Here is a 13,966-nt window from a genome sequence, read left to right on the forward strand (position 1 = left end):
CCCAACACTTGCCCCTTCTCTGTTGCATTAGCGTTACGAAGGGGACATCGCTGACCTGGGCCTGACTCTGTCGTACGATGAGGACGTCATGGGTCAGGTAGGTCGGCCTCTAGGGCTGAGCAATTCTTCGCCGCCCTCCACCGGCTTCCCGAGACCTTCCCAACACTTAGTGTTTCCCCCAGGAGGAGGTCCACAAACCACAGCTGTCTGTCCTCGTCCCCGGCTCCCTCGCCCATCCCCCTTCTCCCTCCTAGCCAGCAAGGAGGGATCTCCCTTTTCCGATCCCAGTTGACCTGGCCTTTGCCTGCCTGGCCCTCGGAGAGCTCCCCACGGAGACCCTGCTTTGCTTAGCTCGCACTCTGGGCCTTTCCTGATGGAAGCTCTAATTCCCCGTTGGTAACATTGCTTTTTGTTACCATGGTGAGGATTAGCTGTCACACACAGAGTCTTGTGACTTGAAGAGGGGAAGAAGCCACCCGAGAGGAAGTGCCTCGGACAGAATCCAGTCCTTGCTCGTGCTCATCATAAAGAGCAGGGCAGGAAGAAAAGACCCTTGAAACTGCACCAGCAGAGGAGTTTGCTCCCAGAGTTTTCCTTTTGGCTTTTCCCCTCAGCGCCTTCAGCGCCCTCTAGTTACATCCCAGTGGACACCTGCGTGAGCCTAGACCAGGAGCTTCGTGGTGCTGAGCTGGCTTCTTGGAGCCATACCTGCATCACCTCAGGGAGGTCACTCAGTCTCCCCAAGCCCCACTTCCCTTATCTCACAAAAGTGCGTTCTTGAACGTGAGTCCTGGCTGGGACCAGCGTCACTCGGTAAACACCTGCAGGCCCCACCCTCCGAAGAGCCTCCCCCACCACCACCCCCAGCACACTGGCCTGTGAGGGAGAAACCTAGTGAGCTGTGCTGACCTCTGCCCTCCCCAGCTCGCTGGGTCTCAGAACTCTTCCAGGGGGAGAGAGAGCCATTCTCCAAGTGGTAGCCCACAGACGTGGTGTTCCATGGAGCCCCTTCTGGGAAACACGAGGCTGAGTGATTGCCAGAGGCCCTTCAGCTTTAAAATCCTCTGGTTGCCCCGAGGTGTTGGCAGCAGTGGGACTAGGGGTCCACGGTTGTTCCTTTCTTCATCATTAGAGACCTAGGGTATTATGTTAATAGAATTTCTGTTAAAATCAGCTTTCAAATCATGCGTTCTTTGATTTTTAAGTGACCCCAGAAGTTCTTGAGGTTGAGGAAAACAATTGATTCTATGGATTTCAAATCTGTAATCAGATTTTGAACATTCCTCCTGACAGTTTTTCTCCTGATGGTAAAAATAATGCAAACTGCAAACCACAAATTCAGCTATAATACGAGCACAAAAATGGAAACGAAACCACCTCTGATGCCAGTGCCAGGAGAGCACCACTGTTAATGTGTGGTCTGTGCTCTTCTAGACTTTTCTCCCTGGGCCCGTATGTAATTTTTAAAGTTTCATTAAGTAATCTCTACACCCAACGTGACTCGAACTCACAACCCTGAGATCAAGAGTCGCATGGTCTTCTGATGGAGCCAGCCAGGCACCTCTATAATTTTTTTTTTTTGTAGAAATGACACCACACCATGCGTGTTGTCATATAACCTTTTTTCCTCCCTTCTCAACAAATACACGTTTTCCTCATATTTTTTAATAGCTGCATGACATTCCGGGGTATGGCTGTACCAACATATATTTAACCATCCTCTGTGCTCATAAATGCTAACACGGTCCCCTCCACGACATCTTGAAGCCTTACTACAAATGTTTGAACGAGGATCGGATGAGAAGACACTTTCCATATTGATCATGTAGGGTCCGCTTGTTGAGACTGAAGCCCTGGCTTTTTGTGAAGATGATTGCCCCCAGACATGCTCCACCTCGAGTCTGTCATTATTAGGGATATTGACGTCGGGCCCTTTCGTCTTCAGAGAGCTTTATTTCCCCGTTAGAATTCTCTCGAGTCATTGCTCCCCGTCTTCTCCCCCAGCTCGTTTGCCATGAACTGACTCCTGGAGGGAAGACCACGCCAGTTACGAATGCAAATAAGTGAGTATAGCAATTAGATTTTTAAAGTCACCACTTGAAAAGACTTCATTCTGGCTTTCTGGGCTCACTTGGAGAATTTATTAAGATAAATCGAAGTAGAAAGAGGCCATAAATATCATCATGGAATTTACTGGTTACAGTTCAGAGGCCAAAATTGCGTTAAATTCGATTTGCAAAATAAGAATTGACAATTTATTTTTTGCAGTAGCACATCTAAGGTCAGAGGCACCCCGGCCACGGTGTTCCTAGGAATTTAATGACGGCTCGAGATGCAGACAAATGGATTCTGAGCCACTCAGGCACGTAGTCCTGAACCCAGAGGGCATGGAGGCGGAAAGACACCTTGGAGGGGCAGATCATTTTGGAATGATAGCATGTGGCAGTTGTATAAAACGCTGTTCTTGAGAAGACACGGTGATGAATTCAAATGCCACAGACAGGTCCTTAGACGCGGGGAGACTCTGAGGCCCGGCAGCTATTGTCACAGATAACAGGCTTTTAGAAATCTATCATAAATGTCAACCTCCTTGGTCCCTGGAAGCAAAACTCCTCAATGCACGGTCTCCACCTGCACTATTCTCCCCTAATTAAAACAGTAGAACCTGGCATGAGGAGTAGATATTGGCCCTTTTGTCAATCTATCAATCTTCTCCTGCCGCCAGGCTCAGTGGAGCCTCTGAACTGTTAATCTGAGCATCACTCTCCTACTGACAAGTGAGAGCTCAGTCCCACCTGGTGAGTCATTTGGATCAGATGCACATCACAGCCCAGTGTTCCGAGCAGTGTGGCCCTCCTGGGTCAGGTGGTTGGGTGACTCCGCATGCTTGGGGAGCCTTTATTTAGAAGAGCAGACCTGATATCCATCATGATCGAAAGACCCCAGTATTGGGGCGCCTGGGTGGCGCAGTCGGTTAAGCTCCGACTTCAGCCAGGTCACGATCTCGCGGTCCGTGAGTTCGAGCCCCGCGTCGGGCTCTGGGCTGATGGCTCGGAGCCTGGAGCCTGTTTCCGATTCTGTGTCTCCCTCTCTCTCTGCCCCTCCCCCGTTCATGCTCTGTCTCTCTCTGTCCCAAAAATAAATAAACGTTGAAAAAAAAAAAAAAATTAAAAAAAAAAAAAGACCCCAGTTTTTTTTGTTTGTTTGTTTTTTTTAATTTTTTTTTCAACGTTTTTTATTTATTTTTGGGACAGAGAGAGACAGAGCATGAACAGGGGAGGGGCAGAGAGAGAGGGAGACACAGAATCGGAAACAGGCTCCAGGCTCCGAGCCATCAGCCCAGAGCCTGACGCGGGGCTCGAACTCACGGACCGCGAGATCATGACCTGGCTGAAGTCGGAGCTTAACCGACTGCGCCACCCAGGCGCCCCAAAAGACCCCAGTTTTGACTCCTGGCCACGGGGCATCAGTTGGACAACTGAGCAAAGAACAGGGAGCTGAGGCTGGGAGGCACTGCCTGAGGGTGTCCGAGAGCAGGGGCGGGTCGTGTGCCTGCCTGCCGTGGGCCTGTAGCCGCCCCTTCTGAGGGCTTCGCGTGAAGCAATGCCACGCAACAGACCTTTCAGGATGTGTGGCTCAAAGGGAAGCTTTGGTCAGTGGGAGCAGCGAGCATCACCACTGTCAGATGTGTGACGTGTCACACAGAGCCCGCCACCCTCAGATCGGCCGCGTTTGGCCAGGCATCGCGGCACAGAGGTGAGGGTGGGAGCGGCATGTAGCACAGCTGGGGGCAGGGGGTCGGTGCGGCCTGTGTTGGAGTGAGGTCCCTGTCCTGCCTGGAGACCCGTGTGGGATGCCGCTTCACAAACGCTTACACGTTCTTAGCATCCAAGCTCAGTATAAGGGCTGGGGGTTCGGTCCTACGGATGGTCTTAAGAGGTCTGGAAATGCCAATGCTGCCCTCCTCAGGGGTGATGTTTGATCTGGGGGTCGGGGAGGTAAAATGGGAAAGTCCCCCACAGTCCCTCCCTTTTGCTAAAATGGAACGTCAGCAACAGCTTCAGAGAGTCCATGAGTGGCGATAATGGGAAAAGTCATACGTGAGTATACTGATGTGTGGGTCTGCTACTGGTTTAAATAGTCCTATTTTCAAGGTCAGTAACTCAAATCTGAGCATCGTGGGGTAAAATTTTTATTGGGACTGTGCTAATTTGGGCTTTTGAGAGTTGCACCTGGGCTGGCCTCAGGTTCTTTCATCTCTGAGGAAATGGTTTGCTAAGAAATCCGCGATGGTAGCAAGCCCGGATTTAACGTGTTCGAAAGAGTTGCACGGTATATAGTGTTGCAGATGAGGTCACCGTGCTCATGAAAACAGACCCCGAAGACCATCTGCTCGGAACCCGTGTTAGTGCTCTGGCTTCCCCATCGAACCCGTCAGCCAGCTGCATTTAGTTACAACTATCCGCAGGCTTACCTCTTCATGGCTGAGAGCCTTGGTCTGGATTAGCAAGGCTTTGACCGAGGTTCCATCATGAAACCACGTTTCCTCTGCTTTAAAGCTTATTGGAGGACTGAATTATATCTTATATCAGTGAAATTAAATAGAAGCCCGAAAAGCACCCTTTGTACTGAGAAGGGTCCTCTCCTCACCTGGAGAATGTCTCACTTCTATTCTCGGTACAGTGGGGTGTCGCCCGATCGTGACCCACTGGGTTTGGGGGAGGAATGAGTGAGATCGTGCCCTTGAACGCACGGCGCGTACACAGTGGCACCACCACCATCATCGTCCTCATGATCGTTCTGGTGAGACGCCCTTGTGCCGTTTGTGTTTTTGCAAAATGGTCCAGAAATGACTGGACTCCTCTTTCGTTCCATTGGTAACAGCCCGCCCTGGCCTTTTCATTCCCGTCGTTTTCTCTTGTTTGCAACAGGATTAGCTACATCCATCTGATGGCCCACTTTCGAATGCACACTCAGATCAAAAACCAGACAGCTGCCCTCATTAGCGGGTTCCGTTCCATTATCAAGCCCGAGTGGATCCGGATGTTCTCGACCCCCGAGCTACAGCGTCTCATCTCCGGTGACAATGCTGAGATTGACCTGGAAGATTTAAAGTAAGGAGCAAGAAAGAGGGGGGAGAGGTGAAATCTTAGGCCACCCGGAAAGCAAGCTCTGCTCCCTTGCTGGGCTCCCTTCGGAGAGCTGTTTCTGCAGCCCACCTCCAAGTGTACTGCTCCCTGATTAAGGGTGAATCGCCCTGGAATAAAAGCTCAGCCACTTGTCTGTCTGGGGACCCAAGAAGTCGAAGTGGAGACTGAGCAAGTCTCAGGGACCGCCCGCTGGGCTCTCCAGGGCTCGGGAAATGGGATTGCAGGATCTCCTGTCGGCTCCTGCTCCGGAGCCGCAGGCCTGGCTCTTAAGCTCCCTGCCCACTTAGCTTCCAGGGACATGGGTTACGAAGGCATGAGCTTCCAGCCTTCCAGGAAGTCAGTAGTCGCCCGGGCCTACCCGGGTTTGCTGTGTCATTTGGCTAAATCCCATCCCTGCCTGTGTCTGTGAGCACCCGTGGGAGTGTGTGTCTGAGCCCATTGTCTGCGTTGTTTTCAGGAAGCACACGGTGTACTACGGTGGGTTTCACGGAAGTCACAGGGTCATCATCTGGCTCTGGGATATTCTGGCCTCTGACTTCACACCTGACGAGAGAGCCATGTTTCTGAAGGTATTTTATATGTTGCCTTTACGCACATTCATAGATACTCTCCTAAACCTAGAGGCCACTTGATACAGTAATTTACACTGGAAAAAAATAAAATTACCAAGAGGACCTCATTTTATCGGCATATCCTCTCCCGGAGGCCGGCCTCCTTGGTAAGTCAAGCAGTAAGTAACAAGACAGGCCCAAGGCGAGGCTGAGTCGGGTGCGCCCGGGACCTGCTGCCTACTCCTCTGCAGAAACAGGCCTGCCTGGGCCCGAGCTGGCTGGGCTCAGCACTCCGTCTTCCCCTTCATTGGCGCTGGCCTTGCCTGTATCTTCTTTCTTCCTTATAGAAGCAAACGGTGTTGATTACCTTAAGATACAGACAAGCAAACTTTTTTCTTTTAAGATTTTTTTTAAAAAGTAACCTCTACACCCAATGTGGGGCTCAAACTTATAACCCCAAGAGCAAGAGTCACGCGCTCCACTGACTGAGCCAGCCAGGCACCCACCAGATGAGCAGACTTTTAACAGTCTCCATTCCTGCTCTCTAGGGACTGCCTCTGTGTACCCTTTTTCTCAGTAGTGTGAAACATACAGTGTCACACACACAATGTCCTGATAAAACACATGTGACTGAGGGGCGCTCGGGTGACTCAGTCAGTTGGGCATCTGACTCTTGATGTCGGCTCAGGTCATGATCTCACAGTTCGTGGTATCGAGCCCCGCACTGGGCTCTGTACTGAGCGCGGAGCCTGCTTGGGATGCTCTCCCTCCCTCTCTCTCTGCCCCTCTCCCCGGTTCGCACACGCCCTCTCTCTCAAAATAAAAAAAAACATATTTTTTAAGAAACACATATGGTTGAGTAGGCTGGTAGTGACATATATTTTTGCAGAGTGGCTGACATTAACCAGTTCCCTTATATTGGTGTCTCTGAAGTTGTAAATGTTCAAAGCGTTCCCTCAGGGCCACCGTGTTTCCTGTTACTGACGTCGGCAAAGTGTGTTATAGGACACTGGATGGTATTTACACTTGTCTGTGTATGTGTTGTGTACCTGTGTATCTTATAAAAATGGAATCGTCACTTTGTTATCTGGTCTTCTATTTGATGTTTTGTCACGAACATTTTGCCATATTCTGGGGATAAATTTAAGTGCCTTAAAATATTTTCCTTCGGACATTTGGGTTTCTCGAATGGTCTCAAGTGACCGCAGTCATTGAAGCAGCATGAACAGTATCACCACCAATTGAAATGGCAGAGGGTTTTCTTCCTCCTTGGTTTGTCGTTGTGAGGAGAGTTCATTCCCATCAAGGAGGCCCTTCTCACAGATGCAGAAATGCCCTGGTCATCCCTGCAGGTTTTGAGGGACTTGGGGTAGGCAGGTGGACCTAATTCCAGAAGTTGATTCTCAAGAGAATCAATTCAGGTTTTCCGACAGCGCCTCCTGTAGGCAAAACACTCTGCCGACCCATAAAACCGCTCGCCCTGCCTCTCCCGGAAAGGAAGAGGGCCAGTGTCTCATAACCGTGTGCAGCCACTGTCCCACACGGCGGGCCTGTGTGTCTCTGGATAGCCTGTCGCCAGAGCTGCCGTTCCTGCTCGTGTGCCCTCCCTTTTCTGCACACGGGCCCCAGAGCCGGGTGGTACCGTACTACACAAGCGTCGTAGCACAGGAGTGGACATGACTCTGCCTTCTCTAGACGTCACGCCAGCAGATGGCAGCTCCCTGGGCCACCTCCCCGCCCCCCCCTTCCTCCTCCTCCTGCCCCAGGGGGTGAAGGCACCACTCCCTCCATTGAGCAGCCCTGGCCTGCAGCAGGTCTGAGCAGCCCGAATTGGAATATGCACAGACTCTCCTGGGTCTGTCTCCTCCTCCTTAACACAGAGCAAATCCCACAAGCTTCCGTGGAGTGATTAGACGAGACCGGGCTCCCAGAGCCCTCAGACATCGGCTTGCCGTGGCATTTGGAAGCACAGCCTGGTGTTGTAAGTAGCAGGTCCGTACCTGCCCTGGAGAAGGGAGCGCATTTTTAGCTGATGTTGAACTTTAGAAAGCAAATCGTTTCTTAGGACTTCCCTGGGCAGGTTTATCCCTTGGATTTCCGGGTCACTCCGATTCCTCTGTCCAGACATGAGCTAGCCCGTTGGGGGAAATAACATGGGTGCGGCCACGTGGAAGATGCAAGGAATCCCGAGAGTCTGGCAAGGGAGCAGGGCTGATTGCCCGTAGGCCCCATCTCAGGTCTTGGTCTGCCCCTCAGCCTTGCTGGCCCTTGAGGCCTGGTTTTTGTCCACATGCTGAGAGCAGATTCATCTGTCAGAGACCACTCACAGAGACTGCTCTGTAAACCAGCAGGCTGGGAGCTTGGGTGAGCACACCCACATACCCTTGCCTGCGTGGCTAGGAAGCCGAGCAGGAAGCCAGGTGCAGGGGGAGCAGGGCCCCCTCTCCTGTGCCACGCTTGGTGGGCATCACGGTCTCACTGTCCCCAGTGCTCCCATTGCATGGTGTCTGTCTGAGCGATGGTCACCGTGCCAGACCCACTGGGGGTCAGTCCCGTGTGGGGAGTTTGTGTTGTTCCTGAACTCTTGAGCTGCACATTCTCCACCCAGTGATGGGGTTGATGCCCACAAAGTCACACCCACTGGTGTGGTCTTCAGGGGTTTTAACCTTCGAGAGCAGCACCCTTAAGAGAGATGTGAGATGTGTTCCGGCCCTTGGACCGAATGCACTCTCTGTCACCGTCCTGGCAGCTGCACGGCAGTTAATGGGACCGTGACCGGAGAAGGCAGAAAAGGGAAGCTCGCCTGTAAGGGGCCTGTTTTGAGGGAGCAAGGGCCCCACTCTGTCCCCCAACCTGCCTTGTGTTGCAGTTTGTGACCAGCTGCTCCAGGCCCCCGCTCCTGGGATTCGCCTACCTCAAGCCTCCTTTTTCCATCCGCTGTGTTGAAGTGTCAGACGATCAGGTACCGCTGCCGGGGGTGGTGGGGGGACAGTCGGCCCCTCTTGGTTGTTGTCGGCTCTGCCCACCGGCTGGAGCCTCCACCCGGTCCGTGTCCGCACGGCAGGCAGCGCGGCTCCTCGGAGCCCCGTGAGAAGGTTCCACGGCCCTCTGGCCGGGAGAGCTGTCCGGCACCCAGAGGGTACCCTCAGATCCGGGCTGCTCTGGGGCCTGAGCTCTCCTTACTCCCTTGGGAGAAAGTACCCGGGAGCGGTTTTGGCAGCTGCCGGCCCGACCAGGGCTCCGGGTGTGAGGGGCAGTGGGAGAGAGGGGTAGGGACGCCGGCTGAGGAGTGGGCGGCACAAGCCCGAATGCCGGCCGTGCACATCCAGCACGTCGCTTCATCTCCTTGTCTGTGCGGGAGAACGGATGCCTTCAGGGTCATCATGCTGTGTGGAAGGGGCCCTCGAAGAGTCGCCAGTGAAAGGGTCTCAGCCCTCCCCTCACCACCCGCGAAACCCAGTAGTCCCTGCACGTGGCTCCCTTCAGGATGGTGCGGTCTGGGCTCCAGGTCCCTCGTGAAACACTAGCCGACCCTCAGTCCCCTTACTTAAGGAGGCTGCCCCACTTACGGTCCTCCGTAGGCCGCCACGCTGGCAGTAGGAATCGTTCAGCCGCATTAGGCATGATTTTGTACCTCGAGTATTCTTACAGTATTCTGGCTCTTTGAAAACCGCTAGCCAGCAGTTAAGCGGAAAGCCCTATCTCTGAGGGCGTACTTAACACAGGAGTCCTTGTGCAGGACCGAGCCGCGGGGGCCACCTCTGTGCACTCAGCGCTCGGGGCCAGTCATGCCGCGATTGGGGGCTGGCCTCGGGCAGCAGCGTGCGCGCTTGCCGGCCCGCCGTCGTGCTCCGCCCCTGGCGCCGGGCGCCTCCCGCCCAAGGCTGTGGTGTGTGCTTGCAGGACACCGGGGACACCCTCGGCAGTGTCCTCCGGGGCTTCTTCACCATCCGCAAGCGGGAGCCAGGCGGCCGCCTGCCCACATCCTCCACCTGCTTCAACCTGCTCAAGCTGCCCAACTACAGCAGGAAGAGCGTGCTCCGCGAGAAGCTGCGCTATGCCGTCAGCATGAACACGGGCTTCGAGCTCTCCTAGCTCCCGCGCCCGCCCCCACCCTGGCCGACTCCCGGCGTCCCGGGCCCTTCGGCTCCGGGGGTAGTGGCGCCCTGGGAAAGTGACCACAAGCCAGGTGACCTCTCGCTCTCTATAGCCATGAGACTCCCCTGTGGCCTCAACAACTTGGGACGCACGTGACAACTCCATAGCATTCCCTAGGTGACACTGATGGGAAGGGTGTTGAGAATAAACCTCCAAGTTCCGCCAGCGCTGCTCCTTTTCTCCTACTTTCCGGGGGCCTGTGACGCAGAGGGCCTTCTTCTGATGGTTTGGTTTTTCGGTGAGTCTTTTCTTTCCCTAACTCTGAGCTGCGTATGAACAAGTCCCAAGAACTCCCAGGGTCCAGAGTGTTTTTCATGACACGGACCCGAGTGCGCAAAGCCCACTACAGGTGAGATGCTCTCCTTCCGTTTCCGAAAACTCTACTCAGGTAAGGCCTCGCCAAGCCTCTATGCACTCGACGAAGTCTCTGCCCCTCCGGGCCACAGCAGCCTCTCTCCAGACCGCCAGGCTCACCTGCTGCCCAGGGAAGCAGAGGTGCCCGCCAGGGAGGCCGTGGAGCCCAGGAAGTTCAGGGCGCTGCCCCCACCTCGAAACCACGCATTCCACACAGCGGCAGTGCCCCTTCCCCTGTCTCGCCTCAGATGCTGTGCGCACTCAGCAGGCTGAGCGGCCGGGAGGCTTCCACTGGCTTGACCCCATCTTGTGTACTCACTTTGGCATCTGGCTTTGGGGGAAAAAAAAACCCTTGGCCCTTAAGAGCAACTCTGTTTCCAGAAGGCTCTGGCTGTTCCCCCAAACCTGCTGATTCCTAAGAGGGCGGCTGCCTTCTCCCCGCTGGTGTGCCCTACTTGTTGTCTAGTAAGGAACAAGCACTAGCCAAGTTACCCAGCCTGTCCAGGCAGTGACTTTCCTCCATTGATGATAAAGTTGCAAAACAAACAAACAAAAAAACCTTGGATCTTACCGCTCATCCATCCTCAATGCAGGGAACCGGGAGCCCTTTCCCTGATGGAGGCTCAAAGGGCTGAGGAAACTGAGTTGGGGTTTGGGGTTTTGTTTTTTTTACTTCATTTTCTCTTCCAACCCATTATGCCCCCTCCCCCCGCCCTCATTCCCACCCCTTGTCCTGAGAACTTTAGTCTAGATCCAGGCACTTGAGACAGAGGCCGTGTCTGTGGCCTGTGTTGACAGCCATCCACCCTCACCCACCCCGTCAAGCTCCTTACGCATCCCTACCACCAAGGTAGAAGCCGGGAGTGCCTGGTCCCTCCTCTGCTCTGTGGAGCCGGCTGAGGGCTGACAGCTCTCTTCCAAGCAGCAAAGCACCTTCCGGCATGCTGCTGGCAAAGCGGGCAAGACCTGTCTCCATGGCCTCCATCAGAGGGTCACAGCTGGGTACCACGTCCTGCTCGGGTTCGACCCTGGCTCTGTTAGAGCCCCTGCACTTCTGGAGAACAGAGTTTTCCTTTGATGGAAAGACGGCAAGGAATCTAAAGACAGACAGGAATTTGTTATTTAAGATTTGTTAGTAACCTCTAGATCTATGGATTTGCCACTTTAAATAACCCGACTCTCCTAAAGCTCTCCTCTGAATGTGTGCAGGTGCACTGAGCAGGTTTGTACGTTTATGCTGCGGCCCAGATTGTCCACCTGCACAAAGACGTGTGATTCCCCCTCAGCTTTTATTACCTGAGAATCCGCCAGCGTGGGACTGCGGAGAGAGTGGTTTCCAAGCACCAACGTCAACTTTATTTGTTCTTTTGATGAGGAGGGGTAGTTTGTGATTTCGTTTAAATTCTCTTCAACAGCTGGAAATATTGCACTATCTAAAACCCTGCATCTGTACGTTTATGGCTGGTGTTCGTGGACACCTCGATGGCTCTTGATGGCTCTAAAAAGTTGTGGCATTTTTTTGTCATTGTTGTTTCATAGATAACCTAGAGATTAAAACGTGATCAAAGGCTTTATTAAATTTGTACTTCAGCACATGATGTCTGTGTTCTGCTTTTTATCTGAAGGAGCGCTTTTTGACCACGTATGTGGATAGCTCACGATGGGGCTCCTGGAGCTTAAAGGGCACGTAGGCTCCTGCAGCGGAAAGAAGGTACAAAGGAAAATGTAACAGACTCCCCAGTCTCACCCACTAAGCAGAGTCAGTAGCGGTTGACAGTGTCCTGTTTGCTTCCACTTCTGTTTTGAGAAGTAGCACACTTCAGATAAAGCGAAGGTCGTCTTCAGCACCGCCCGGGCCCTTGCCCTCTCACCCACCTCCCAGAGGCAGCCATCTCCCTGGAGTACGTGTCTTACACACAAATGGATAGAAGCGATAGATGTATGTCCGTTGAAAACAATCCACATAAATTCACGAGCGTGTGAGGGCAAACTTTACAGCTACGTCTGGGTCCATTCAGCTTTGCCCCCACGCTGAGGATCATCCTTGCAGGATATACAGCCGTGCCCCGTTCTGTTCAGCCCAGATTTATACTCCTCAGGAAACCCATGTCAAACCTGCCCGTTTTTCCCTGCTGCCTCCAGCCTCCTGTGAGTTCTCCCTGCCTGGAGCAGGGAGCCCTTGGAGGGTCTGAGCGGGAGGCTGGCCCCCTGAGATCCAGGGACTCAGGAGAGATGTCTTGAAAGCCTGGCAGCTCTTTTACAACAGTCAGAACGCCTGGGCACCCAAGAGAAATCCATGCGTGCCGGCTTTTCTCACCTGGAGCATTTGTACCACGGGAGGGAAAGAATCCTGCCAAGCTCCCTAAACAACATCAGTAGTGTCCAGTATGAGACACCCAGAGCCTCATTCTGTGCCAAAACAATGACTTTTTTTTTTTTTTTTTGAGAGTGTAGGAGCGGGAGAGAGGGGCAGAGGGAGAGAAAGAATCCCACGCAGGCTCCACACTCAGCAAAGAGCCTGACGTGGGGCCCGATCCCACGACCCTGGGACCACGACCTGAGCTAAAATCGAGAGTCGGCCGCTCCACCGACTGAGCCACCCAGGAGCCCTTACATGAAGACGATTTTAATAACACGGCCAGAACTTGCAAGTGCCTGAGAATATTTACATGGAACGCTGGTCTCCGCAGCGTTTCTGACCTAGCAGAGCCATGAGCCTATCTTTGTCCCGTTAACTTAGCAGATGTCACACTACGAAAAGTGACAGGGTCGCGAACAGACAGGTTATCTCTGAGGTTGGTTAACATGTAGATCCAGGGCTCCCTCAGGCCCCAGACTTATTTCCTGGAAAGCTCATAGGTTGATCAGAGCAGCTGCAGAACTGTGGAAAGTGGTTGGTTTGGAGCACCGTTTCGAGAAGCAGAGCGCGGGCTCGGGACCACGGAGACGCGTGCCAACCCTGACTTCCTGCTCCATCCCAGGCCGGCCTCTGCGTGCGCCTCTTCAGAGTCTCCTGTCCCCTTCAGGGGGCGCGGGGCTTAAATGAAGCAGCACGAGGCCCGCAGCCCGCTCAGTTCCTGGCACCGAGTCCGCACTCAGATGTTAGTCCTATTCCTACATTTGCCCACCTTGGCACTAGAAGGAAATGGGACTGCCCGTGACTTGTCACTTAGGCCCCGACCCGACTTCCGGGAGCTTCCGCTGCCACCGACCGACACAGCAGGGCAGTGAGAAATCATATGGAGAAGTCTCGTCCGCAATCTCCCTCTGGAACTTCTGCAGGAATGGGAGGCAGGTGCACTCACGGAGGCCCAGACAGGATCCAAGGGTCTCTCCAGTGTTCGGAGTCGCAAGGAAGTCGCTCGCTCACTGTAATCGTCAGGAGAACTAACCTTTGTTGCAAGCACGTGCTTGGATTGTGACTTGACTCCGGAGTCCGAGCTGAGCGAGTGCACTGGACAGAGCAAGGGATTTGGAGCCTCTGGAACCGGGTTCGCACCCTGGCTCTGCTGTCCACTCGCCCTGAGGCCAGGGACAAGACCCTCAGCATCTCTGGGCTGCGCCTCCCTCTTCCATAGAATGGACCTAGCAGCAGCCCGCCCGTAGTGTGGCCCGAAAAGCCCCAGCTTGTGCCGGGCCCTCTGTGGACAGTGATAACGGTGATTCACCGCTGGTGTAACCGTCCTCGTTATTTTATTCCAGAGACCTAGTTGACGCCCTCTCTGGAGTTCTGTCTTTCACACTCCGTGTGAG

General features: G+C 53.8%; 1 protein-coding gene across 5 annotated transcripts in view; it reads left to right on the forward strand.

Annotated features, from left to right (window-relative positions):
* UBE3B (ubiquitin protein ligase E3B) overlaps positions 1–11,808 on the forward strand; it is a 53,085-nt gene extending 41,277 nt beyond the window's left edge. For all 5 annotated transcript variants that reach the window (XM_086681919.1, XM_086681918.1, XM_086681920.1 and 2 more), the window contains 6 exons: positions 32–97; positions 2,005–2,063; positions 4,932–5,114; positions 5,608–5,719; positions 8,571–8,663; positions 9,605–11,808. In XM_086681919.1, coding sequence (XP_086538045.1) covers positions 32–97; positions 2,005–2,063; positions 4,932–5,114; positions 5,608–5,719; positions 8,571–8,663; positions 9,605–9,796 — 705 coding nt within the window. In that variant the 3' untranslated portion in view covers positions 9,797–11,808. The remainder of the gene's footprint in view (positions 1–31; positions 98–2,004; positions 2,064–4,931; positions 5,115–5,607; positions 5,720–8,570; positions 8,664–9,604) is intronic.
* The last annotated feature ends 2,158 nt before the right edge of the window (positions 11,809–13,966 follow it).

The sequence above is a fragment of the Puma concolor genome, chromosome D3 (genome assembly GCF_028749965.1).
Source record: "Puma concolor isolate L17-30 chromosome D3, mPumCon1.1.hap2, whole genome shotgun sequence".
NCBI classification, from domain to species: domain Eukaryota; kingdom Metazoa; phylum Chordata; class Mammalia; order Carnivora; family Felidae; genus Puma; species Puma concolor.